Here is a 26,321-nt window from a genome sequence, read left to right on the forward strand (position 1 = left end):
CTCTCTTTTACTTTTGCAATTTATCTAAGTTTCTCTTTCTATATTCGTATAATTTATCTTCAAATTTGCATTTGATTTTTTTTAAAAATCTGTATCTTATATTTACAGGATCGGTTCTTACTTTTGATTTTTAATTAAATTTATTCTATTTTTATCTGATTTTCACTTTCTATATTCTTATAATTTTTTATTCTTTCTTATTTCAATTAAGTAGCTTAGAAGACAAAATTTGATTAAATTATAGGTAGTAGACACAAAATAGAGTTAAAATTTGTATAATAAGATAACATAATTGCTTATTTTTTAACTACACAAAATTTAAATTTTAAAAAATTATAATTGGCACTTTAATCTTATCTGATTTTTAACATACTACCTCGATTTTATTTTAGTTTTTTTTTTTACAAATTTTAAAAAATTATAAGTGGCATTTCACTCTTATCTAATTTTTTAATTATTACCCTCTCCATTTCTTCTGTTATTAGAGTTATATTAGATTTTATTTTTCTTTTCAAGTTTGTCTTATCTTATTTTTTAATTTTAAATTTCAACTTTGTTTTTTTTTTTTTTTTCAATTACTGAATTTCTCTCTAACTCATTTTTCTAGGATTTGCCTAATTTTCTTATATATATATATATATATATTTATAGTTTATCTTCAAATTTAAACTTAATTTGTTTTTATCTATATCTTATATTTACAGAATCCACTCTTACTCTTAATTTTCAGTTCAACTTTTTTTTCTTCTAAAATTTATTTAATTAAATATAGTAAGATCACTAAATATATTATTTCAATACCCATCTAAATAAATATCATAATATTTAATTGTTAATTTTTAACATGTTCAACATTATTTACCATTTTTTGTTACTTGCCCGTGCATAGCACGGATTACCGCTAGTTACTTATCTATCCAAGTGTCATCCATTTGTCCACGTGCTATTCCCTATTTATCTACGTGTCATCAATTTGTCCACTTAATTTGCTTATTTGTCCATGTCACTATCACCACCAGTCGTCGCCTACGGCCATCATCACCGCCAACTTTAGGTTGACACCAGTGTTTCAGATATTGGTTTTCAACAGTTCAACAATGATGTAGCAGCAATGGATAAAAATAGAAAAAAAACTTCCTTCAAAATAATAATAATAATATATTTTTTTTGGCTAAATAGTTTCATTAATCTTGCCCTTAGCTCCATAAAAGATCAATCATTGGACCAAATATCATGTCGCCTATAGAAATGAACTTATCACCAATTATTTCTAAAATTTATCTTGAGTTTTATATAGATTAACATAAAATAAATTTAAATCACACAATTACACCCTTTTTTTATATTTGCAATTATGTGCATGTGACCCTATTGCTCTTAATTAAGCATGGCTTTGGTATTATTTGGATTAAAAAAAATTATAAAGAAGTTATATTAAAATAAAAGTAAACAACATACAAAATAAGAGTTCTTTTCTTTTCAAATTTTATTTGTGGCTTCTTTAAATTTTGAGTTAATTACACAAAAAACTTCTCACTTAGAAATGAATATCACTTTACCTATATTGATTCTTCTATTTTAAAGAAGGGTTAATTACACTAAGATCCCCTTAGTTATCAATGAATATCAATTTACTCTCATCATTTATGAACTTGTACATTTTGCCTCCCCTCAACTATCAAAATGTATCACTTTTACCACTCCAAAAAAGATGTATATGTAGGATTTTAACGGTTAATAGCCTCAACATGTATGCATACATAAATAAGGAATATTTACTAATAAGTTAGTTATTTTATGTGATTAATCCTTTTAAAAATCATACAAGTATATATATATATATTTAAAAAAAATAAAATAAAATCCTATTTCATGCACTTGATTCTTTTCCTAATCAATAAAGTCCCATTATATAAGTTGTTTGGAAGATTAAGGGTGTGTTTGGTTTGCATTTTAAAACATGTTTTTGGAAGAAAATTTTCAAAAATATGTTTAGTTATAAATTTTCTCAAAAAAATTTTAAAACTACTTCTCTCTTTATTACATATCAATCAATCATTTTTTCTCTGTCCTCTCTCTTTCTTAATCACTTTTTATCTTACATACATCTATTCAATTATAACAAAATATTAAATCATTCCAAACTTCCAAACTCCACAATTATTTTCAAAATATACAACCAAACAAACTAAAAAAATTTCTAAACTCTCTCCTCAAAAAAATTTTTTGGAAATTTATCTTAGAACACAAACCAAACACACCCTAAGTCTTTTCTTTTTTTTTTTCTCAAAGTTTTAGACATTTTTATCCTTATTTATGTGTAAGCTCAACTCTAGATTAATCACTACAAGAATTTACATATTTGGCGACCACTTTTGCCGACCAAAAAATTTTTGGTCGCAAAAAAATGACATTTGCCGACCAAAATATTAATTAGTCGCGAATGATCAATATTTTTGGCGACCAAAATGAGTTAGTCGCAGAAGGTCACATTTTGGCGACCAAAAATGAGTTAGTCGCAGAAATTGGTATGCTTTTGGCGACTAACTTCAAATTTGGTCGCGGAAGGTTACATTTTGGCGACCAAAAAAATTTAGTCGCCAAATTTGTACTTTTAGCGACTAATATTTTAGTCGCCATTGATTGAGATTTAGCGACTAAAAAAATTTGTTGCCGAAGGTAGCTTTTTTGCGACTAATATGGTGTTTTGGTCGCCAAAAGTGTTTGGGAGGGAAATTTCAAACAGGGAGGGGGGAAATGAAATTTTTTGGCGACAAAAAAAATTTGGTCGCCAAAGTAAAAACGACGTCGTTTTGTACCTGGAAAACCAAAAATAAAAATAAAAATAAAAGAAGGCCCTGATCTCCTCTGCCTCCTACTCTCCCTCTCTCTGTGTTCTCTCTCTCAATCGGCTTGCAATTGCTCAAGAATTGCAGCCAATTCCAGTCCAGATTCCAACATTTCTTCCTCAATCTTATCTCTCTCTCTCTGTCTCTCTCTCCTCAATTCCCTGTCGCAGACACAACCCCGAACCCCCTATTATTGTCTTCATTTTCTCTCTTCCTCACTCCCTCTCTCCACCATCCCAATCTTCATCAACAGTGGTGGCCAAACTTCCTATTTCAGCCATAGGGGAGATTTCGAAAAGAGCCACTACAAAAAGGAAGATTTCACTGGACCACCACCGTCTCCAGGGAGATCGGTACTCGGTCGTCGTCAATATTCAAGGAGATCCGAAACAGGTATTTTAATTAGTTAAGTTCTTCGTTTCCCAACCCCCCCCCCCCCCTGAATCATATCAATCTCTCTCTCGGCAGATCTTGGTTGCTCACAACCAATTCTTCGCGGTTAAGCTTTCCGATCGGTGGTCGAAGCAGCAGCGAACTTCTAACCCCTACATTGTCGAGATTGCTGACTGTGATGATGTTGAAGTTTACATTGAGGCTCTAAGTTTGATGTATTGTAAGGATTTAAGGAAGAAGCTCATGAAGGAAGATGTCACTAGAGTACTTGGAATCTTGAAGGTACTAATAATCATTTGCACATTGTAGAGGAAACTATGAACTTTTGTTGAATTTGTAGATTTATATGTTTGTACCTATTTGTATGTGTATATGAAATGATGTGTATACGTTTGTACCAATTTGCCTACATATATGTCTGTTTTTCTTGCCTTCAAACTATTTGATAAAATGTCTCTTAGGAACTACTTAGTGTAAAACACCCTTTTGGACCCATCCCCTGATTGGGATGGAGGACAAGGTCAAAGTTAAATAATTCTAATAATACATTTGCTCATTGTGTCATGTCCCTGCTTTGACTCTTGATCTGTTTTGTTTGGTTTACATGATGCTAAAAATTGAATTTGACGTTTTCTCAGCATGCATTCTGGGCTACATACATGCTGCATTGCTTCATGTGTATCATGTCCCTGCCTTGTCTTTTGAACCTTGTTATTTGGTGTACAGGATGTGGATGCCAAATGTTTGAATTAAAGTCCTATTACTATGCCTTATGGATCATGTGCGTGCTGCACTGCCTCACCACTGTATTATTGTAAATGTATATGAAATTACTTTAGAAAGCTGTCATGTTTTCTTCATCAAGGGGACCTTGGGGAAAAGAAAAAAAAAATCAATGAGATTATTGCCCTTACATCTTCATGTGACATACTGGATGGAGTAGAAATTTTTGTTATGTGTATGATCACTCAAAATTGGAAACATATGCAGCTTTGAGCTTGAATTGTTAGTATTGCAAGTTTGCAACAAAGAAAACCATGTGAATGGACAAACAAATCTTCAGATTAATCACTGGGTCCCCAACAGAAAAAAAAGAAAAGGAACGCAGCTTATCATTTTCACCTTGATCACAAGGACATGTTGATGAAAGTAGCATTAATGTTTATGTGGTTAGTGTATTATATTTGATGAATCTATTTAATGGCTCATGGTTGACCTGGGGCCTGCTTTTTTGCTTCTTGGCTTATTGCCTAAGCTAGTGACTTGATTGACTTCTCCTCACTATTAATCAATTGATACTGACATATCTGATTTTGTGTATGCATGCAGTGCTGAAAGTGCGAGTGAAGGTTCAAGCGAAGGAAGTGATGCAATTTCTCAAAATGTATGTATTATGTGACATGGTTTTTATAAATGGATGACTTGAGTGCTTGGGTATGTTAGATCCAATAAAAATTTGATTATATTGTGTAGAATGTCTTAAAGTTTGGTGTTGTGCTCCATGAAGTTACATTTTGTTAGTTTTAACGGGTCTTATCTCATAGTATAATTTTTACACCACAAGATCACCACTCTAGGTTGACATTTTATGACAAACTAGTGTCTGCTAAGAGAGTTAGAGAGGCACAATTAGAAGTAACAGATTTGGCATAAATTATGATCTTGAAGGCATGTGTTAGGAATTGTTTGTAACTAGAGGGTCTCACTGAAGATCTAATGCTACAATTGTTGTGATAATTTAAGTGATTTACATACAAAATGCTTGCATAAATAGAAGTATAGGGTAATGTCAATGGTTTCTTACAGCTGAGGTTGCTGTGGTAGACAGAGTCACAGGTTCAAATAATAAATAACTCCATATTTTTTTCTCTACAAAAAAAGATTGCCTTCATGTATTCTGACATTCAGCCACAACAACACTTGTTTACTTGCTGCCGCCAAAAAAAGTATCACTACCAATATTAGATGTACTGTATTACATATGGAATTGGACGCATGACAGAAATGCATTGACACAAGGACATGGGCACAGACACAATGAGGGCAGACAATATATCGAGATATTTTACTGTATATACTTCTATTATGTGCAGTAATTATATGATTCTAATTAATTTATGAAAATTTGTTTGTTTGAGATTGCATAAGATGTTTTAATAAGTAATTTGCTTTTATTAGAAGACCAAACTTAACAAATGTAATTCACAACTATGCAGGTTATATTTATGTAGGTATGCAAATATATATATATATATATGTGTGTGTGTGTGTGTGTGTGTGTGTCTCATTACATTGTTTGGAATGAATCAGTATGCGTATGTCTGCTACATAATTGACCTATTTTTGTCATGCTATGATATCAGAATTACTAATAGATTTTAGACATGTTTGGGGTGCGTGCTTTGATTGTTTTCCCATGAGTATTGGAAAAATCTTGTATTGCAAAGATTCACAGAATGACAAGGCTGCCTTTAAGAAGTATTTGTGCCAGATAGAGAACCACACTGGATGAAATAGATTAGACATGCTAATCCTACTACATATAAATTTGTTATCTATTATTTTGGAGGTTGACCCTTCATAAATTCTTCCTTAAAGGCATGTGATTCATACGTACCATATAAGCATGAGGATCATGTCTTCTATGTCAAAAAATTTCACTTTCACATCTAGTATTTTCTATTAATTTTGGGCAGGACTCACAAATGAAGTCAGGATCCAGGCAAGATTCTTTCGAAGGTTTGGCTGTAAGAATGTTTCTTTCAATTTCAGTGACTAAATTTTGCAGTTTTTTTCCGATGATTTTAATGAAATTTTTTTGCAATGCCGTTGTTACAGCTGAAGCATCTCAGAATGGTGGAACTATGCATGGTTCTCAGAATGGAGGACCAAATACACCTCCAATGATGGTGAACCAAACAATGCCCATCATGCCAGTGGCAGCAGCAGGTGCTCCAGGTGTACCTGGTCCCACCACAAACTTAAATATTGGTATGGACTACTGGGGTGCTGCAACTTCTTCCACTCTTCCTGCACTGCGTGGGAAGGCGCCTCCTACTCCAGTTGCAGGAGGAATGGTCACTGCTGGATCACGGGACAGTGTTCAGTCACAGCTTTGGCTACAGGTCTCTCTCTCTCTCTCTCTCTCTCTCTCTCTCTCTCTCTCTTTCTCTCTCTCTCTCATTTCCTTTCTTTTCAAGTAACACAAAAGGGGCTGTTGTACAAGCTGTCCGGGTATGGTTTAATTTCTTTCATAGTATGTGTGGATTATGGAAGAAGTGCACTTTTCATGTGCATGTAGGATGGGAGTTTGTTTTGTTTGTTGGTTATGAAAGATCCTAAAATTTTAGTTAGACTTGATTTGTCACTGAATGTTCAATTATCTTGGAGGAACATGATTTTCACTTATAATCTTGATAGACAAATTTATTGTTCAGTTTTTAATTTTCGAATGTTGTACTTGAAAGTATTTAGTCTAATCAAATAGGAGGGTATGTTGGTCCTGATGAAATGTGTGATAAAAATCCCAAAGTAAACTCGAACACCATGTCATATCACATTTAAACTGTGTGATTTGTTGTCATGTCCCTTTCATGTCGTGCCTTCTTCTTTTTTTTTTTTTTTAGTTGAACTTTTGAATGTGATATGAGATCCACTAAAATTATTACCAAGCTGTTGATTAAAGACTGTAAAAGATCAAGAATGTCTTTAGTTATTGAGTAGGAAAATTAACATGGAAAGTTTTTGTTACATTAGCAGACGTTTGTAGCTTTCTAAAAGGTGTCAAGTCTCTGTACAATGTTTTATACTGCATCTCCTTTAGATATAGAGATGGAAGTACAACAATGACATGTAGTGCCAACATTTATACATTTAGATGTAGGCAGATAGACTGACCCAACATAAATGAACAAAAAGTACACACAGACACACATTTTTCGTGAAAAAGTAATTTCCCTTCTAACGAACCTAGAGGACCGGGAAGCGAGGTCCTAAAGTCTATATGTCCTTGCTACTGCATTTTAAGGTAAAGGGAGGAAGGCTAGGGCATCCATTTCAATAATTCTTTGACACACCCCTTGTCTCTTATTCGTGCTGCTCTTTACATGACCTGTTCTAGCTCTATGTTTGGTCTCATCCAGTTTCCTGCTCTTCAAGGTAACAACTATATGCTTGCGGTCTTATTACAGAAAGAAAGGATGCTTAACACTATACTTGGTTTTTTCTTCAAGCGGTTCCAAAATACCTTCAAAGAAGATTTACTCCCTACACCACACACACAGAGCAACGGATATATGAGCTGAATAGTTCCAAATCAATAACAAAGAAACCAAATTTCATAACACTTTTCTATGATCAATATACAGAAATATTACTCCAAAAAAAAAAAAAACAATTTAACTTGAAGGATTATAACCAAATCTCAAACTGAGATAGGAGGAGGATCAAATATATAAATGAGATTACTTAAAACAAATTACATCATTAGAAGGATCATAATTGAAAGCTTGCGCATGTGACCTTTGAAAGCTTACATCATTTGATAATGAAAGCTTACATCATTTGATAATGATAGTCATTGAATTTGCTAATGTGACCTTTGCTTTCATGGACATAATTTGTTATTTGTCCAATTTTACCTGACATTATTTCTCTTATTTTATGGTACAGATGGATGAACTCGTGCACAAAGCTGAATTGTACATGACGAATTGGCACTTTTTGGATTTTTGGAAGGATTATATATTTTTGTATAGATGCATATAGAAAATATATTTTTGGATACACTACTAGTTATATTTTTGGATGGGTGTGTATAGAAAATATTTGGTAGACAACTAGTTATATTTTTGGGTTGATGTACATGGATAAAAATTTAAAACGTGTTTAATTTTTATGCTAGATGAAATATGTAGTTTCGAATTATTTGCGGATGTAAACTTATAATAGTTGCTGACTTTAATTAAACAGGTTCAGAAATGGTTGATATATGTATTTTGTTGAATGTTGATGATTCAATTTATTTGTTGGTTTGAATGATTTTTTTTTTTTTTACAGATTATATTGAATAAATTGGATGAATTATTATAAATTACAGGTTTATTTTGTTGGGTATTGGCGACCAAAATTTGGTTTTGTTTTTATAGTTTTGGCGACCAATTGATTAGTCGCGGAATGTCCCAATTGGCGACCAAAAAAATATTGGTCGCAGAATGTCACAATTGGCGACCATAATTTTTGGTCGTGAAATGTCCCAATTGGCGACCAAACAAATTTTGGTCGCAGAATGTCACAATTGGCGACCAATTGATTAGTCGCGAAATGTCCCAATTGGCGACCAAAAAAATATTGGTCGCAGAATGTCACAATGGGCGACCAAATTTTTTGGTCGCGGAATGTCACAATTGGCGACCAAAATTTTTGGTCGCGAAATGTCACAATTGGCGACCAAACAAATTTTGGTCGCAGAATGTCACAATGGGCGACCAAATTTTTTGGTCGCGGAATGTGACGATTGGCGACCAAAAATTTTTTGTCGCGGAATGTCATGATTGGCGACAAAAATTTTTGGTCGTGGAATGTCACAATTGGCGACCAAACTTTTTGGTCGGGAAAATTTCACTTTTCGCGACCAAAGTGTTTTGGCGACAAAATAAATTAGTCGCGGTAATTAAACATTTAGCGACTAAAAATTTAGTCGCGAAATCCAACTTTTGCCGACCAACCACAATTTTGGTCGCGAATTACTTTTGCCGACCCTCAATTGGCGACCAAAGTAGCGACCAAAAAAATTGGTCGCGGATAACTTTTGCCGACCAAAAATTGACTTTTAGCGACCAATTTTTTTGTTGCCAAAAGTGTTAATTCTTGTAGTGAATAGTCAGCATACTTATATGGTAGCTATTATTTTTAATATTTCATCTTTAAAATTCTATAACTTTCAATTTATATATATATTTTACTATAAAATTTATATTTTTAAAAACTAATCAATCTATCAAACAAGTTCTCAATTGAATATAAAATTATAAAAAATAATAAAAAATATATAAAACCTTCACACTATTTTGAATTTGAAAATGTAACTTCTAAAATTTCACATAATTTTTAAATTGAAAATTTTTCAAATTTAAATTTATAATAGTGTGAAATTTCACATATTTGAAATGTAAAAAAAATAAAAATAAATTTTATAGTAAATTTTTAAAGTAATATAAATTCTTTTTCTCTCACTTTTTTGAAAGAATTTTTTTTTTTAATTGGTTTTCGTATTTTTGAAGTGTAAAAAGTGCGGGTTCATAAATTTTTATTAAATATTTTAGTAATTTATAGAATAAAATATGTCAATTTGTTATGAATAAAAATAATGTTGTTTTTTTAAAAAATATGAATATTCACACTTTCAATGAATAAGAAAATGTGAATGTTTGAAAAATATGATTTTTTTTATAAAAAAAAAAAAAATTAAGTGTGAATATTTACATCAACTTTCACACTTTTTTAAAATTCGCAATATTTGATTTCTTAAAAGTATCAATACATTCATAATCATTACATTCTTTGAAAATTCACACTAAATAAAACTATAAATCATAGTGTAAAAAATATATTAGATTAGATACTCTAATGAAATATTTTCCTATAATTAAACTATAATCTATATAAGTGCACTTATTATATCACCTCTATTTTTATTTTATTTTTTTACATCTTTTTGTAAAAAATTAAAAAGTATATTTATTTAAATCTTATAAAATTTTTTAGTCATTTTTAAAGTTATAGGACTAAATGAAATTGTAAATTATGAATAAGACCAAATGGAATACAAGTTATAAATATGAGATTTATGAGTAAAATTCTAAAAAAATAAAAATAAATTTCATATTGAAGAATGAATTAAAATGTAAGATTATGTTTGGTTAAATGAATAATTGAGTAGTGTTGGTATAACTAACACTTGAATTTTCTAGTATTACAAAATATTGACATGAGTCCAAAATCCAGCTAGTTGTTAGATAGTGAATTCTAATATATAAAAGTATGTTGCTTCTCATATTTATTCCGCATATGAGTTATCTTTATTGTATCTGTGGGGAAGTAGTTTGGAAATACTCTTTTAATCCACTGGGACGCTCGAGATCCTCAGCTGATGACCTGGACGACCTGAAAAGAAACAAACACTCCGGTCGGGGGTGCCAAAATTAGCACTCCGATGGACAAGTTAGTGTATACTCTCTTAGCTACTTGTATTTTAAGTTAAGCGTACTAATTCTCACATACCTCTTTTTGACTGATGTTCTTCTATTTATATCATTTCTTTCTTGGGTCTCAGGGCTGGGCCCACTTTCAATTCGCTGTATAACTATTTACTCGGCTCCTTTTGTTGCAAACCGCTTTTCACTCGGCCCCTTACTCAACCGGCTATTTGGCCGAATAGGGCAGGATTTAAATGTGCAAGACGGGGCCGAATGCGATGTATATATTTCGACTCTCCGGGTCCAATTATTCGGCCTCTTTACGACTCCTATTATTCGGCCCCCACAATTGCCCCCCAAGCACTCCACTAACGACAGTTAGCTGGAGTGTTTGGTTTTGATTTCGAAAACTCAGAGCCGAAATTCGGCGGCTAACCTCATTCTAACGCGGATGTCAGAGCACACGCCTCTCGGTTATCATTTCAACTTCCTGCCCCTTCGTGCGCTTCCATTTATTGTGATTTAAAATCTTGTCGTCTTTTCGAACACACATTTTTGGATGCTTAGAGTTTTTGGACTGCTTTCCAACTCACCTCTGCAACTTCCATTCATCCTTCATTGACCTCTCCGTTTCTTGTAAGTTCTCTTCCTCTCTGCTTTGAATCCCTTTTCCTGGTTTGCCTTTAGTTTAGTACGCTCCTATAGGCTAACCGAAATGGCAAAACATCTGAAAGACCTCCTCTTCGTGGATCGAATCTTTGGATTTCGATGCCATTTTTCTATCCTTGATGACGTCCATTTGTCGCTTATGACAGATGGCACCCTCGATATAGAGAGGGATGATGAAAGCACAATCATCTTTCCTCTCTTATCAATTGCAGAGGGCGGAATCTGTTTCCCGTTTCATCTATTTCTTAGGGCTGTCCTTCACCATTGGGGTCTAAACCCCTCCCAACCCAATGTCAACTTTTTTAGAATCGTAATGAGGATTATAAAGCTAAACCGTCACCTTAGGATTAACCTCGGCATACCTGCTATTCGGCATTGTTACGCCTTGGCCAAGTCTTCTGGTCGGCACGGACGCTATTTCCTTAGGGCTAAGGACACCAATCATCAACTAGTGACTATGCTTTCCAGCTCTGGTAAGAGAGTCGATGATGTTATGGTCGTTGTTCGAGGTAACTAGGAATTCGACGAAAGCGAGGATCGCCTTGATCCTATTTCTAGACGGAGGGGCGAACCAGGTGGCCGTGTAGCTTTTTGCGTTTATTTTTCTTATATTTATAAAGCTTTATTTTTGAGATCTCGTGGTTTTGCTTGTGCAGGAAACGATTTGAAGAAAGTCTTGACTTCAACCGACGATACCGTTCTTTCAGAAATTAAAGTCGCGCTCAAATATTTCGGCCGTCCGAGTCTTCAAAAGCAAGGGAGGGCGGCCCACATTCTCCTTCGGTATGAGCCGACATATACTATGTTTTCAGCGGCAGAAAACATCCCAATTCTAAGGGGTGAAGAGTTTCTTACGACTCTTATTTTGACCGACTTCAAAAACTTGCTGCAAGTTGGTTTCGAGAGGTCCAATTCGGAGCGGGCGGAAGTAGATGAGGTAGATGAAGCCAAAGCCGAAGTAGACAAGGCTTTGAAGTTGCCCTTTGAGGAAGCCGGCCTCAATTCAGACAACCCTCCATCCACTTCGGACCGAGGGGAACTTCCGTTTGATGACATTTGTACCGGTTTGGAAGACCTTCCCGGCGCATACCCTGAAAAGATGGCTGGGTTAAACCTCACACAACTTGCTAAAAAGAAAAATGTGGAAAGAATGGCCGCGCGGCGAAGAGCAAAGGCCATTCGATCTAAAGTGCCACCTACCGTCGAAGCTCAGCCCTCCCTGCCTGTTATCAAGGAGGAAACAGCTCAAACCCGAAGTGCCAAGTCCGAGGCAGTTATGTAGGCCAATTAAGAGGCTGAGCAAAGGGCAAAGAAATGTCCTGCTGAGGTCGAGACCGACTCAGAAGAAAACCGTGCTGACAAACGGCCGCGTTTAGAGGAGTCGGATGTGATTGTGTCTTTTGTCATTAAACCACAGATAAAAAAACACGCCAATCTCCTCTGACGCGTCGGCTATTAAAGACCCAGCCATCGCGTTGAGCATGGCTACGTTCATCTCATTGCCGGCTAACAAGACGGCTTTCCGGGCGGAGCCGGATCTGCTGACAATAGCATTAGTCGCTCAATCGGCTCTTCTAGTATATACCTTGACCTTGTCTTTCCCTTTTATGCAAATATTATGTTGGTTTTAATTTCCTTTTTTACAGACAGTTGAGAGAATAGCTGAGATAGGCCGTCGCCAGCATGACGCCGTCGAATGACTTGGCCGTTTACAATCGGAAGTAGAGGACCAGAGGAGCAGGGCCGATTTCAAAGCGGCGAGGGCGAAGATGGAAGGCACGAGGGCCAATGCCGAGATGGAGAGGGCGAGAAATGCGGACCAGCTGAGATTGGCCGCCGAGAAGAGGGCAGACGCGAGCGAAGATGCACTCAAGTTAGCCCAAGAGGCGATTGCCAAACTGGAAGCTGAATTGGAAGAATCGAAGAAGGCGAAGGAAGCATGACTCCGAGGCTTCCAAAGCGTACAAGGCCGGGCAAAGCGCTGCTCTCGCAAATTATGTGAAAGAAGTCTCCAAATTTGAAAATCGGGGATTTAAACACGACTGGCTCAAAGGCCTTGCTGCTGTTAATGTGGCATTGGCTATGCTGATTCTATACGAGCAAGTGGATATTGAGCCGCTGGAGTCAGACTTCGAGGATTAATTAGGGCGACACTTTAGTTGTTTTTGTTTAAGGATTTGGAATTTTTCGTTTAGTAGTTTTTATTTACGTGTAAAATGACTACAGTTTTTAGGTTTTTGCTAGGCGCCTTTACGCAAACTCGTAGCTTTTTGTTTGGTAGTTTTCATATGTAAAATGGCTACAGACTGCCCAATTTACTAATGAAAATCTCTTTTATACTTTGCTATTATTTGTTCTTAATTTTGCTATTGATGAATGGTATTCAGTGTGTTTGGTTTGAGCTTTCTGGATTAAGTTTTTTGAAAACTGACTTTTTTGGTTTTCGTGTTTTTTTATTTTTAGTGAATATTTTTTAAATTTTAAACATTTTTTTAAACTTTTTTTAGATGCACCTTACTTAGATGTATCTAAAAAGTAAAACATTTGTGAAAAAATATTTTAAAAAATTTATAAATACATAAAAATACAAAAAAATGTATTGAATTCTTGTACTTTTTTTTTGTATTTTTGGTATTTAGTGAATTTTTAAAAGATTTTTTTTACAATTTTTTTACTTTTTAGGTGTATTTATGTTAGGTGTGTCTAAAAAGTACAAAACTTGCTTAAAATATTAAAAAAATTCAGTAAACACAAAAAAATACGGAAAATAAGAAAGTAAAATTTTCTGAAAAGTGTTTTTTTGAAAAGTGGAAACAAGCAAGGTGATTGTTTTTTGCTACTTTGGATAAAACATTCATGTACACTTGCCGATTAGATAACTGGGCAATCAGATTAATAACCGATCAGATGAATGGCATCCTCGTCGAATAGCCGATCAGATTAATAAATATGCCTTTGCTCCAGCCAATGCATGAACTCAAAAGGCCGAATATTATTAGTTCATGAAGTGGCTACAGCACAGATCGATCGGCATCAGGTTCAGATATTTGGCCAATCAGATTAATAAATCTGCCCTTGCCCCCAGCCAATGCATGAACTCCAAATGCCGAATATTATTAGTTCATGGAGTGGCTACGGCACAGATCGATCGGCATCAGGCTTAGATATTTGGCCGATCACATTAATAAATTTGCCCTTGCCCCAGCCAATGCATGAACTCCAAAAAACCGAATATTATTAGTTCATGGAGTGGCTGCGACACAGATCGATCGGCATCGGGCTTAGATATTTGGCCGATCAAATTAATAAATCTGCCCTTACCCTAGCCAATGCATGAACTCCAAAAAGCCGAATATTATTAGTTCATGGACTGGTTGCGGCTCACGTCGATTGGCATCGAGCTTTTGGAGTTTAGCATTAATGAAATCGCCTCCAGGACGCTGCATGCATTAAGAATAAATGGGGTGGGCTCTTCGCGCCAGTGATTCCACTTATTGTGTTTAAACTCAATTTAAACCAGTTTGTTGCGTAAGGTTAGATAAGTGCGAATGTCAAATAGACTGTTCTTCAACAGCAGAGGAGAAGGGCAAACGTTGGCTGAGCTTGACACTGAAATGAATCCCAACAGCGAGCCCACATGTACAGGAGGTAGGACGTCCAAGGAACGGGAAAAACGTCAGCCCCCAAGTCGTCGAAGCAGATCACCCCAAAAGGAAAAACAACAGCGAGGAAGCTCCCCGCGACCACGACCAAGAAATGAGGCCGGTGCAACGCTACGGCCGTTGAGTTTTATGATTTTTGTGGGGAATAAACTGATGATGGAGGCGGATTCTATTGTCAACGACCCAGGTGTAGCAGTCGAGTTCGCTCGATAGATTTTTCCACCGGAAGTCCAACAGTCGATGGTTGGTCGACAGGATTTCGAAGTATTTCGAGAGGGCATCCACGGAGCAGTGAGAGGGCTGTACACCGCCTATAAAGTCGGCATGTGTCTGCGCGCCGCGGGGCGGGAGATAGAGAAGAAGGACGAACGAATTCGAAACTTGGAGGCTCGTGCGGAGAAGGCCGAGCATGAGTTAAGGAAGGCCCAAACTGCTGAGCCGCATGCGGCCGGAGAATCCAACCCGGTCATTGATGAAAGAGTGACCCAACGGCTGTTAAGCCATGTGATTGCCAATCGAGATACGGCAAGTATGTTCGCACTAGAGAATGCGAAGGCCGCGACTTATGAACGACGCTTCCACGATGGCTGAAAAGTCGAGATAGAGAAAACCAAAGAGAAACTCGCAGAGGAGGTATGCCGATACGAGAATCGATGCTTTAGGCATGGATGGATTAAGGCTCTCCAAGCCTCAGAGGCACTCCAAGGAGCAAGAGTTGAATCGGTGTCGCCATTATATCAACGTCATCACTTTCCTTTTAGCGCTTTCGAAATTGAGAAGAGCGATGACGAGGGCGATGCCGATTAGAATTGAATATATAATGTAAACACTCCAACACAGATTAGGCGTCAGCTATGTATCTATTGGCTAATTTAATGAAATATTTTATTATAAATGTTTGTGTTTCATTTTGAATGTTTACATGCTTAATTAGGCATTTCATTTCGAATGTTTGCATGTTTTAATTTGTTTATGCGGTTACGCTGGCCCAACTTAATCAAGCATTTCATTTGAATGTTTGTACGCTTTAATGTGTAAACGGCTTTTGCCGGCTCAACTTAATGAAGCATTCCACTTTGAATATTTGTATGCTTTAACCTTTGTCGTGAAGGGCGCTCCGAATCCGAAGTATTATTCGACCCAAACGTGTTATGCACGGCTGGGGTTTCGAATACGGAGGCTTTTTGTTAGCTAATCATGATATCTACAAAGGCACTCCGAATCCGGAGTCTTATTCGGCCCACAAGTGTCATACACGAATGGGGCTCCGGATTCGGAGGCTTGTCTTGGCCAATCGTAATATCCACGAAGGGTGCTCCGAATCCGGAGGCTTAATCTGTCCAAAGGTGTTATGCACCAATAGGGCTCCGAATATGAAGGCTTGGCCAATCGTGATATCCATAAAGGGCGCTCCGAATCCGGAGGCTTAATCGGCCCAAAGGTGTCATGTACCGATGGGGCTTCAAATCTGGAGACTTGACTTGGCCAATCGTGATATCCACGAAGGGCGCTCCGAATCCGGAAGCATAATCGGCCCAAAGGTGTCGTGCACCGATGGGGCTCCGAATCCAGTGTCTTGACTTGGCCAATCGTGATATCCACAAAGGGCGCTCCGAATCTAGAGACTTAATCGGCCCAAAGGTGTCATGCATCGATGGGGCTTCGAATCCGAAGACTTAATTAGCCCAAAGGTGTCATGCACCAACGGGGCTCCAAATCCAGAGGCTTAACTTGGCCAATCGTGATATCCACGAAGGGCGCTCCGAATCCAGAGGCTTAATCGGCCTAAAGGTGTTATGCACTGATGGGGCTCCGAATCCGGAGACTTGACTTGGCCAATCGTGATATCCACGAAGGGCGCTACGAATCTGGAGGCTTAATCGGCCCAAAGGTGTCATGCACCGATGGGGCTCCGAATCCAGAGACTTAATTGGCCCAAAGGTGTCATGCACCGATGGGGCTCCGAATTCGGAGGCTTAACTTGGCCAATCGTGATATCCACAATGGGCGCTCCAAATCCGAAGGCTTAATCGGCCCAAATGTGTCATGCACCGGTGGGGCTCCGAATCCGGAGACTTAATCGGCCCAAAGGTGTCATGCACCGATGGGGCTCCGAATCCGGAGACTTAATCAGCACAAAGGTGTCATGCATCGATAAGGCTCCGAATTTGGAGGCTTAACTTGGCCAATCGTGATATCTACGAAGGGTGCTCCGAATCTGGAGGCTTAATCGGCCCAAAGGTGTCATGCATCGATGGAGCTCCGAATCTAGACACTTGACTTGGCCAATTGTGATATCCACAAAGGGCGCTCCGAATCCAGAGGCTTAATCGGCCCAAAGGTGTCATGCACCGATAGAGCTCCGAATCCGGAGACTTGACTTGGCCAATCGTGATATCCACGAAAGGCGCTCCGAATCCAGAGGCTTTTGAACTGAATTGCGCAATAAGGAAACAGGAAACTTTACATTGTAAAAGTGAAATATGTACACGGTGAACCATTCAAAACTAGTATCATTCCCCACAGGTCAGGTTTAATGATAGAATTTACGTAAGTACGTTGAATTCCAAGGCCGTGGCAGACTCCTTCCAGACATGTCTTTGAGCTGATATACCCCTACTCCCACGATCGAACGACCTGATAGGGGCCGTCCCAGTTAGGACCCAATTTTCCATCAATAGGTTTCCTGGCAGCTGGAAGTACTTTTTTCAGGACCAACTCTCCTGGTGTGTAGCGGCGTAGTTGAACACGTTGATTATACGACTTAGCAAGCTGCTGCTGATGCCGTGCCATAGATGCAAGGGCACGGTCTCTTCGTTCTTCAATCATAATCAAATCCAAGGCCAGCATCATGTCGTTTTGACCCATATCAAAAAATTTTGATTTCAAGTTGGGAGGCCGATCTCCAGGGGTATGATTGCCTGGGTTCCAAAGCATAAAACAAACGGCGTTTCCCCGGTGGATCGCCTTGGCGTATCCCCGGTGGATCGCCTCGGCGTAGTTCGATGAGCCCACAACACACTCGGCAATTCTTCGACCCATTTGTCTTTAGTCTTCTCCAGCCTCTTCTTGAAGCCATCCAAGATGGATTTGTGCAATAACCCGACCCTCGCACATGTTTTTGGTGTACTTTCAGTCCCTTATTCTGTGCATTTAAATGCTTAATGTGAAGTTTCATGTGAAATTAAGTTTATGCAAAAGGATCTTATGATTAGAGACCTGTATCTGTTTAATAAGAAAACATATCTGTCACAATTAAAACGTTTGGATCAGAAATTGAGAGCCTTAGAGGCTTAATAATCTGAAATTGATTTTATATTTGAGATTAGCATAATTTTTAAGTCATAATAAACATCTTTCTAAAAATTTGATCTGGGACGATTAAACTGATTAAATTTCGTCTTTATTCACCTCTAGATATATATGTCCATGTTCTTTACAAATTTGACTTAGAAACCATTCCTCAAAATATCCCCTGGGAGAGAAAGAGTGAGTGTAGAGGAGAAGAACAAAGGGGAGAGAATTTCACCAAGGAAGAGATTGGGGATTTGAGAGGGTTTGTTGAGATTCTAACTCAAGGTATGTTTAACCTATTCTAATTGATCCCTCTCTTTGATTTGAGAAGGAATTCCTCCATGTTATGTAAGTTAGGGTTTATAATATGGGTCAAGCATGTATTAAGTGATTAATTGGGATGATGTCTCTCATGTTTGATGGATTTTATTTTGAACCATTTAGTGAGAATTTACATTTTATTTCTTCAATTATACATTTGAGCTCATCTATGTAAACAAACGGCTAAGTGTGTGTATATTTGTGTTGGAAATTCCTGGAATTGGATTGTGTTTATGAGTTTTAAGAAACTAAAAGTTGATTGAATGTGTAATCCATGCTAAGGTGATAATTATACCATTATGTTGTCTTAATTCCTCCATTCTTGGGCCTTGATATGTTGTAACCTAGTGGAATTGTGCTTTGAATTCGGACTGCCCAAAATAGGGGCCACGGCCGCACGTGCGGAGGTCATGGCCGCACGTGCGGACAAGAGGGAAAAAAATGGGATTTGCATTCTGCTTTCGGCCGCACGTGCAGAGGTCATGGCAGCACATGCGGAACACCACCGCACGTGCGGAGGTCATGGCCGCACGTGCGACCCAGGTCGGAAAATTTGCCTGCTCCGTTTTGCATGCTTGATCCTCTGATGTTATTAAAATAATTATTTGTTAATCTTAGACCGGTTGTAAATTCATTCGAAGCATAACGACTCAGAAAATGATTTAAAAAGGGAAAAGAGAACTAAATTGTGAATTATGTTTGTGTGTAGGACGTACTCCAGGAGGAATGATTGCTCCACCACAACACTGTGAGTAGTAGTACGGTAGATGTACATTTTACTTACCGTTAATAATTATTGTTATTAACGTTCTATGCTTCGTAAGTGACTACATTAACATTTATATAAGGTTGTCGAGAATGACATATACCAATAATATTGTGCTCTGACCGAGTTAACGAACATGATGAAACGGTGGCATTGATATGGACCTAAAATCATTCTGTATAAAAGTGGTTGAAGGCCGTTATGATGTGAATTGCTCTGTCCTTATTAATGTAGTAATGCATTTGCCTTTTGTTAATCGTTATTATTAACGCTTTTCCCTTTGTAAGTTAATTACATTAATATTTTTAAATGATTGGAACATCTGCATACAATGGTATGACTCTAGCATCACTCTGCTTTGTTAATATCTGGGCCTCAGGCCAATCTGTAAGATACGCTTTACTTATTGTTAATAGTTATCATGAACACTCAGTTAAATGAAAATTAACTATGTTAACTCATGTGAATGATTGAAAGAATCGATGTGCCTCTGAATAACTCTGAGACTAGTTTGTTCTGACGTTATCTGGGCCAGAAGCCATTCTGTATAATTTACTAGGGCAGAGGCCATTCTGTATAATCTGTAAGACCTATTGTTTCTGGTATGGAGCAAAGTGTTCTACGGAACTAAGTGCTACAGTATGGGTCACCTTTAGAATCAGTGCGAGACACCTCTTGAGTCCATACATACATGAACTGGGCTTAAAGCCAATCTGTTAGTATTTTGGGCTTAAAGTCGTTCTGTGAAATCTGTGAGGCCTATGGCTGTTCTGTGAAATCTGTGACATCTAGGCCTATGGCCAATCTGTGACATCTGGTCCAATGGCCAATCTGTGATATCTGTTAGGCCTATGGCCAATCTGCAAAATCTGTCAGGCCTAAGACCGTTCTGTATTCTGGGCTTAAAGCTACTCTGTTCGAAGACTGGGTCCAAGGCCGTTCTGGAAACAATTATATGATAAGATTATCTATAAGTTCTCTGCATTTATATACCTTATGATTCAAGTTATTTATTGGATTATCATGTACTATTATTCGCTGAGCTTCGCTCACTTTATGTTATGTCTGTTTCTGTAGGCACTCAACCTGGAGGTCAGTCTTAATCCATGGCATTCGTACATCTTTTGTCAACTACAGTGTGTCCAGGCACTTAGATGAAGCTGTTCATTTTGTGAAGTTTTGTCAAGCTTTTGGCTTTGTATTTTGAGATGTGTATAACCTCTTCCTCACTAATACTTTTGTTACACCCAATCGTGGGGCTGGGTCTGTATATGTGTATGTATATAACTATCTGTCTGATGCACTGTTTGTGATCCTGGCATAATAGTGGTCGCTTAATGGATGTAGTTTTGTTTTTTGATATTTTATGTTATTAAATGCTTCCGTTCAAGCCCTATAGTTTATGTAACCAAAATTTGTGTCCGTTTCTAAATAGGTCATGCCCAAGCTTTTAGGGGCGGGTTTGGGGCGTGACAATTTGTTAGAGGCTTCAGCTTGACCATTGCTTTGTGGGTAAGCCGGCGTGGAAAAGTAAGGTCGGATACCATACTTGCTGCACAGCTCTCGGTAGACGCCACAATCAAACTGGGTGACGCTGTCTGAGATAAGTGCTCTTGGAATGCCGAATCGTGTTATGATATTTCTCCATACAAAGCGCTTAACATCAGCATCTCGAATGTATGTTAATGCCTCCGCTTCGACCCATTTTGTGAAGTAATCTGTTGCAACAATCAAGTATCGCTTGTTCCCTGGGGCCCTCGGCGATGGTCCGACGATATCAAGTCCCCACTGGGCGAACGGCAAGGGACTGGTGATTGAGCTTAACTCTTCAGCAGGAAAATGGATTAAGGGAGAGAACTTCTGGCATTGTTCACATTTTTTCACATAATATCCAGCATCTGCTCTCATTGTCGGCCAATAATACCCCTGTGTTACAGCTGGATGAACCAAAGAGCGCTCGCCAGAATGTGCGCCACAACTGCCTTTATGTATTTCAGTCAAAAGCTTTTCAACTTTGTCCGGATACACGCATTCCAGGTATGTACCAGATAGGGATTTTTTATAAAGCTTTCCTTGTGGATCCAAGTAATATCGCGGGGCTTTGTTTCACAGCTTGTGCGCTTCTTTCTTGTCCGCTGGGAGCTGTTTGGAAGACAGGAATGCAGCAATAGGGTCCATCCAACTCGGTCCTGACTCTATGACATTGACCTGGACATCCTCCGAAGGGCCAATGCTCGGCTCCAGGATGAAACTTACTTCGATGGTCTATTTAATCTCTGAGTTAATGGCGGAGGCTAGGCAAGCCAGGGCATCTTCATGTGTGTTCTGATCTCATGTTATTTGATTCAATTCATGATGGTCAAATTTTGCCAGCAAGGAGTTAGCCGTTTTCATGTAAGCCGCTATACGGTCATTTTTGGCCGTGTACTCCCCCTTTAGTTGATTGATCAACAGTTTTGAATCGCAAAATAAAAGAAAATGCTGAGTACCCAGAAGATGTGCATTCCGCAAACCGGTTAGAAGGGCTTCGTATTTGGCCTCATTATTTGATGCTTCAAAGCCGAGTTTGACGGCCTGCTCAATTATTGCGTCGTCGAGAGCCATGATTACTACTCCTGCTCCACTGCCCCGTTGATTAGATGATCTGTCATAGTACAACTGCCAAATGTCCCCAACATAAATTCTCCAGTTCGGCTTAGGTCGAATTTCATCAAACTTGAAGTCGGCAAGACCCCCAGTGAATTCGGCCACAAAGTCGGCAAGCACCTGTCCCTTGATTGAGGTTCTAGGCAAAAACTGAATATCGTACTGGCCAAGTTCAAGAGCCCACTTTGAAACACGCCCTGATGCTTCTGCACTACAGAGTACCGACTGAAGGGGGTGGTCCGTTAGTACCCCGATGGTATGCCCCTGAAAGTAATGCATCAGCTTTCTCGCTACCATGACGAGGGCCAGAATAAGTTTTTCCAACGGAAGGTAGTGTGTTTCGGCGTCAACCATTGCCTTGCTCACATAATACACTGGCCGCTGCTCCCCCAGCTCTTCCTTTATCAGTACGGCGCTGACGGCCCGGTCGGAAACTGCCAGATACAAAATGAGTGGGTCACCTGCCGAAGGTGTTGCCAAGAGTGGAACTGACCGGAGGTAGGTCTTTAGGTCGTTGAAAGCGGCTTCGCACTCAGCGGACCATCTAAAAGCCTTGCCTTGCCGTAGTGTATGAAAGAATTGTTGACAGCGATCAGTGGACCGACTGATGAACCTATTGAGTGTGGCGGCCATCCGCATCAACTTTTGAACCTCTTTCACTAACCGAGGGGAGCCGAGCTCCAAGATTGCTGTGATTTGCCTCGGGTTGGCTTCTATTCCTCGGTGGTTGACAATGTAACCCAAGAATTTGTTAGAGCCGATCCTAAACGCACATTTTGAAGCATTCAGCATCATTTTGTATTTGCGTAAAATGCCGAATGTCTCTTCCAGATCGGCTAGATGAGTTTCCTCTTCTTTGGACTTGACCACCATATCATCAATGTACACTTCCATAGTGTGGCCGAGTTGCTCCTTGAACATGGCAGTGACCAGTCTTTGGTAAGTTGCCCCTGTATTCTTCAGCCCAAAAGGCATAACCTTATAGCAATAGGTTCTTCTTGGGGTGAGGAATGCAGTTTTGTCTTGGTCCTCTGGATGCATGGCAATTTGATGGTAGCCTCTGTAAGCATCGAGGAAGCTCATACGCTAATGGCGTGTCGTCGCATCTATAAGTTGATCTATTCTGGGAAGAGGAAAACAATCCTTGGGGTAGGCTTTGTTTAGGTCCGTGAAATCAATACACACTCGCCAAGTCCCATTTTTCTTCTTCACAACCACAGTATTAGAGAGCCATGTAGGGTAGGTCACTTCCCTGATTGCCCCGGCATCAAGCAATCGGTCAACGTCTTCAACAACGGCGGCAGTGTGCTCTGCGGCTGACCGCCGGATTTTCTGAATGATCGGCTTGCATTTAGGGTCAACATTTAAACGGTGCTGTGAAACAGACGAATCTACACCCGGCATCTCATATGGAGTCCACGCAAATACATCAAGGTTGCCGAGCAGGAAGAAAATTAGTTGCTGTCTGTCAGCTTGATTCAGGGAGGCGCCAACCATGAAGAACCTGTCTGGGTTTCCGTTGATTTCAACTCGATCTAGGGCTTCCGTGGCCTTTTCACTTGGGAGCCGCCCAACATCATCAAGACTTTCCCGATCCAGCACCTTAATAGAATTCACTTGCAACTCCTTTGGCGTCTTTCCAACAAAGAGATAACATGCTTTTGCCGATTTCTAGGAGCCACGGATTTGCTCAATGCCGCGTTCTGTCGGGAAGCGTAGCAGCTAATGATAGGTGCTTGGCACAGCCTGCATAGTATGCAACCAAGTTCGCCCCATGATGAGATTATATGACGATGGCAGCTTGACGACCAAGAATTCCACATCCACTGTTCGGGAGCCCGCTCGAACGGGTAATGTGATTTTCCCCAACGGGTATTCTAGATTGGCGTTGAAGCCGAATAATGGATAAGGAGCCGGAGAAAGATCCGATTCGGAGAAGCCGAGTTTGGTGCATGTCTTGTAATACATAACTTCCGATGTGCTCCCCGGATCAATGAGTATGCTCTCAATGGTGAATCAGTTTATGCGTAACTCGATTACCAAGGGATCGATGTGGGGAAGTGTCACTTCGGCCAAATTTGAATCATCAAAAACAATGCTCGTAGCTTCGTAGGGCCGTTTAGCCGAAGTGAGTTGATTTTGAGGGTCGGAATTCGACTGAATCGTATGCACCGCGGATGACATTGGCAAGCTGTATATCATGTGGATCATGCCAAGTGGAGGTGAATCCTGTCTTAAGGCTATTGCTTTGGCTAAGTTGCCTTTTCGGACGTACTGTTGTAGCCGACTATCTTGTACCAATTCCTCCAAGTGATCTTTCAATGCATAACAACTCTCAATATCATGGCCATGATCCTTGTGATACTCGCACCGCCTATCCCGTCTTCTCATGTCGGGAGGTCCCACCATTTTGGACGCCCATTTGAAGAACGGAGGGTGCTGGACTTTGGACATAACCACACTGATCGGCTTTGACAACTCTATATATTTCTTGTCTACGCGCCTTGTGCGCCTGTTATCGACTTGTAGTTGTTCATTTGCTCGGTGGGAGCATTGGTCGCTTGATCGACGAGAATGCCGTCTCTTGTCTCGTTTAGCCCGATGCCGTGGTTCAGGGCTCTGAGGTGGTACAGAATTTAACGGCTGAGCAATTTTAGAAGGGGCCGTCTTGTTGGCCATATTTTCGGCTTTAACCCGCTAGGCGTCATCTTCCACTTTGCAGTATTCCTTAACTTTCTTCATTAACGACCAGACTATTTTAGGGGGTCTTCTAGTCAAGGAACTGTGGAGAGCACTATCAGGATGCAAACCCATTTTAAAGGCGGTAATGGCCATGGAGTCATTGCAAGCATCATCAACAAAATTAAAGCATTCCCAATAGCACGCCGAATACGCTCAAAAAGTTTCTCCCGGCTGGATCTGCATTGCCCAGAGAGAGTCGGCTTGCTTCGGCTGGACCTCATTGGTGATGAATCTTGCCCTGAAGGATTTCTATAGTTGATGGAAACTCTTAATCGACGCCGGCTCTAATTTATAATACCATCTGACGGCCAATGGCCCAAAACTACTCAGAAATATTCTGTACATGAGAGCCTCGTCATCTGCATACAGCATCATGGCTTGCTTATAATGACGGATATGATCAGTGGGGTCCGATTTCCTGTCATACAAGGTGAACGACGAGGCTTTGAACTTCTTGGGCAGTGCTGCCTTTGCGATCCGTCGCACAAAGGGATTGTGCTGGTCCTCTTCGTTTGAACCATTTCGTCTTCGCTTATGCCTTATATGTGGACTCTCTTCAGAAGAACTGGTAGTTTCAGGTCGTCCGTTCTTCTTGGGCTCCGGGGATAATGAGTCGGAGTCGCTATCAGTGTCTTGTTATTGGGCTCGAGGTCGTCGACCATTTGCCCTCAGAGGTCGTTCCGGATCTTGACGTATAGCTTGTTTGGACTTCGCCACTTCTAAGGCCAAATCCTGATAGAGACGTTCGTTCTCAGCGATCATGTTCTCCAACCTCTGCTCGTTTTTCTTTGCGTGTTCCATGATCGCTTGCATTGTCTCATGCGCTGAAGTCGAGGGTGAGTCGAAGTTCAAGGCGCATCTTGCGGCCATAGTCTTCGGTCCAAGCATGTTTGTTGGAGTGAGGTCGTCTCTCTGTGTGGTCTCGTTAGTGACTATCAGAGGGTTTTCCAGTACGCCCGCCATGGATGTATTTGAGTATTCCCACAGACGGCGCCAATTGTGGGGAAGTGGTTTGGAAATACTCTTTTAATCTACTAGGACGCTCGAGATCCTCGGCTAATGACCTGGACAACTTGAAAAGAAATAAACACTCCGATCGGGGGTGCCGGAATTAGCACTCCGACGGACAAGTCAGTATATACTCTCTTAGTTACTTGTATTTTAAGTTAAGCGTACTAATTCTCACATACCTCTTTCTGGCTGATGTTCTTCTATTTATATCTTTTCTTTCTTGGGCCTCGAGGCTGGGCCCACTTTCAATTCATCGTATAACTATTTTCTCGGCTCCTTTTGTTGCAAACCACTTTTCACTTGGCCCCTTACTCAACCGACTATTTGGCCGAATAGGGCAGGATTTAAATGTGCAAGATGGGGCCGAATGCGATGTATATATTTCGACTCTCCGGATCCAATTATTCGGCCTCTTTACAACTCCTATTATTCGGTCCCCACAGTATCATTTTGCGGGCATTACAACTTGGTATCAGAGCGTACCGGGTTTGAATACTTTGGGTACATAGGAAATGGTTAGTACCACAATGGGTTTTTCTCGTTTGATTGAGATGTTAGCATGTACTGTATGCTTATGTGATAACATGCTTATGTGCTTATGTGAGTATGAGATTTGGTTCCTAAGATGTTGATTGAGTCTACGGTTTTCTAGAAGTCCTATTGGAAAAGCACTTGATCGCTGCTAATTCTAATTGAAACTCTAGTAACGTTGCAGGATAGTCATTATCTGGGAATAAAATTCGTATGTGTTTATGTGACTATGTGCATACAT

The 26,321-nt window shown here is 39.4% G+C and overlaps 1 protein-coding gene across 2 annotated transcripts; it reads left to right on the forward strand.

Moving 5' to 3' along the window:
• The first annotated feature begins 2,341 nt into the window (after positions 1-2,341).
• Positions 2,342-8,261, forward strand: LOC114292851 (bZIP transcription factor 16). 2 transcript variants are annotated; one of them, XM_082868940.1, is made up of 6 exons: positions 2,342-3,242; positions 3,318-3,524; positions 4,572-4,626; positions 5,939-5,981; positions 6,081-6,367; positions 7,914-8,261. In XM_082868940.1, the coding sequence occupies exons 4-6, from the start codon at positions 5,948-5,950 to the stop codon at positions 8,007-8,009; spliced, it is 417 nt and encodes a 138-aa protein (XP_082725066.1). In that variant the 5' UTR covers positions 2,342-3,242; positions 3,318-3,524; positions 4,572-4,626; positions 5,939-5,947; the 3' UTR covers positions 8,010-8,261. The 2 variants fall into 2 exon arrangements, with proteins under 2 accessions (XP_082725066.1, XP_082725065.1); XM_082868939.1 differs by lacking the exons at positions 2,342-3,242; positions 3,318-3,524; positions 4,572-4,626 and adding an exon at positions 4,639-4,676.
• Positions 8,262-26,321: the final 18,060 nt, after the last annotated feature.

Source organism: Camellia sinensis, chromosome 5 (assembly GCF_055761805.1).
Source record: "Camellia sinensis isolate YWXY chromosome 5, ASM5576180v1, whole genome shotgun sequence".
Lineage (NCBI taxonomy): Eukaryota > Viridiplantae > Streptophyta > Magnoliopsida > Ericales > Theaceae > Camellia > Camellia sinensis.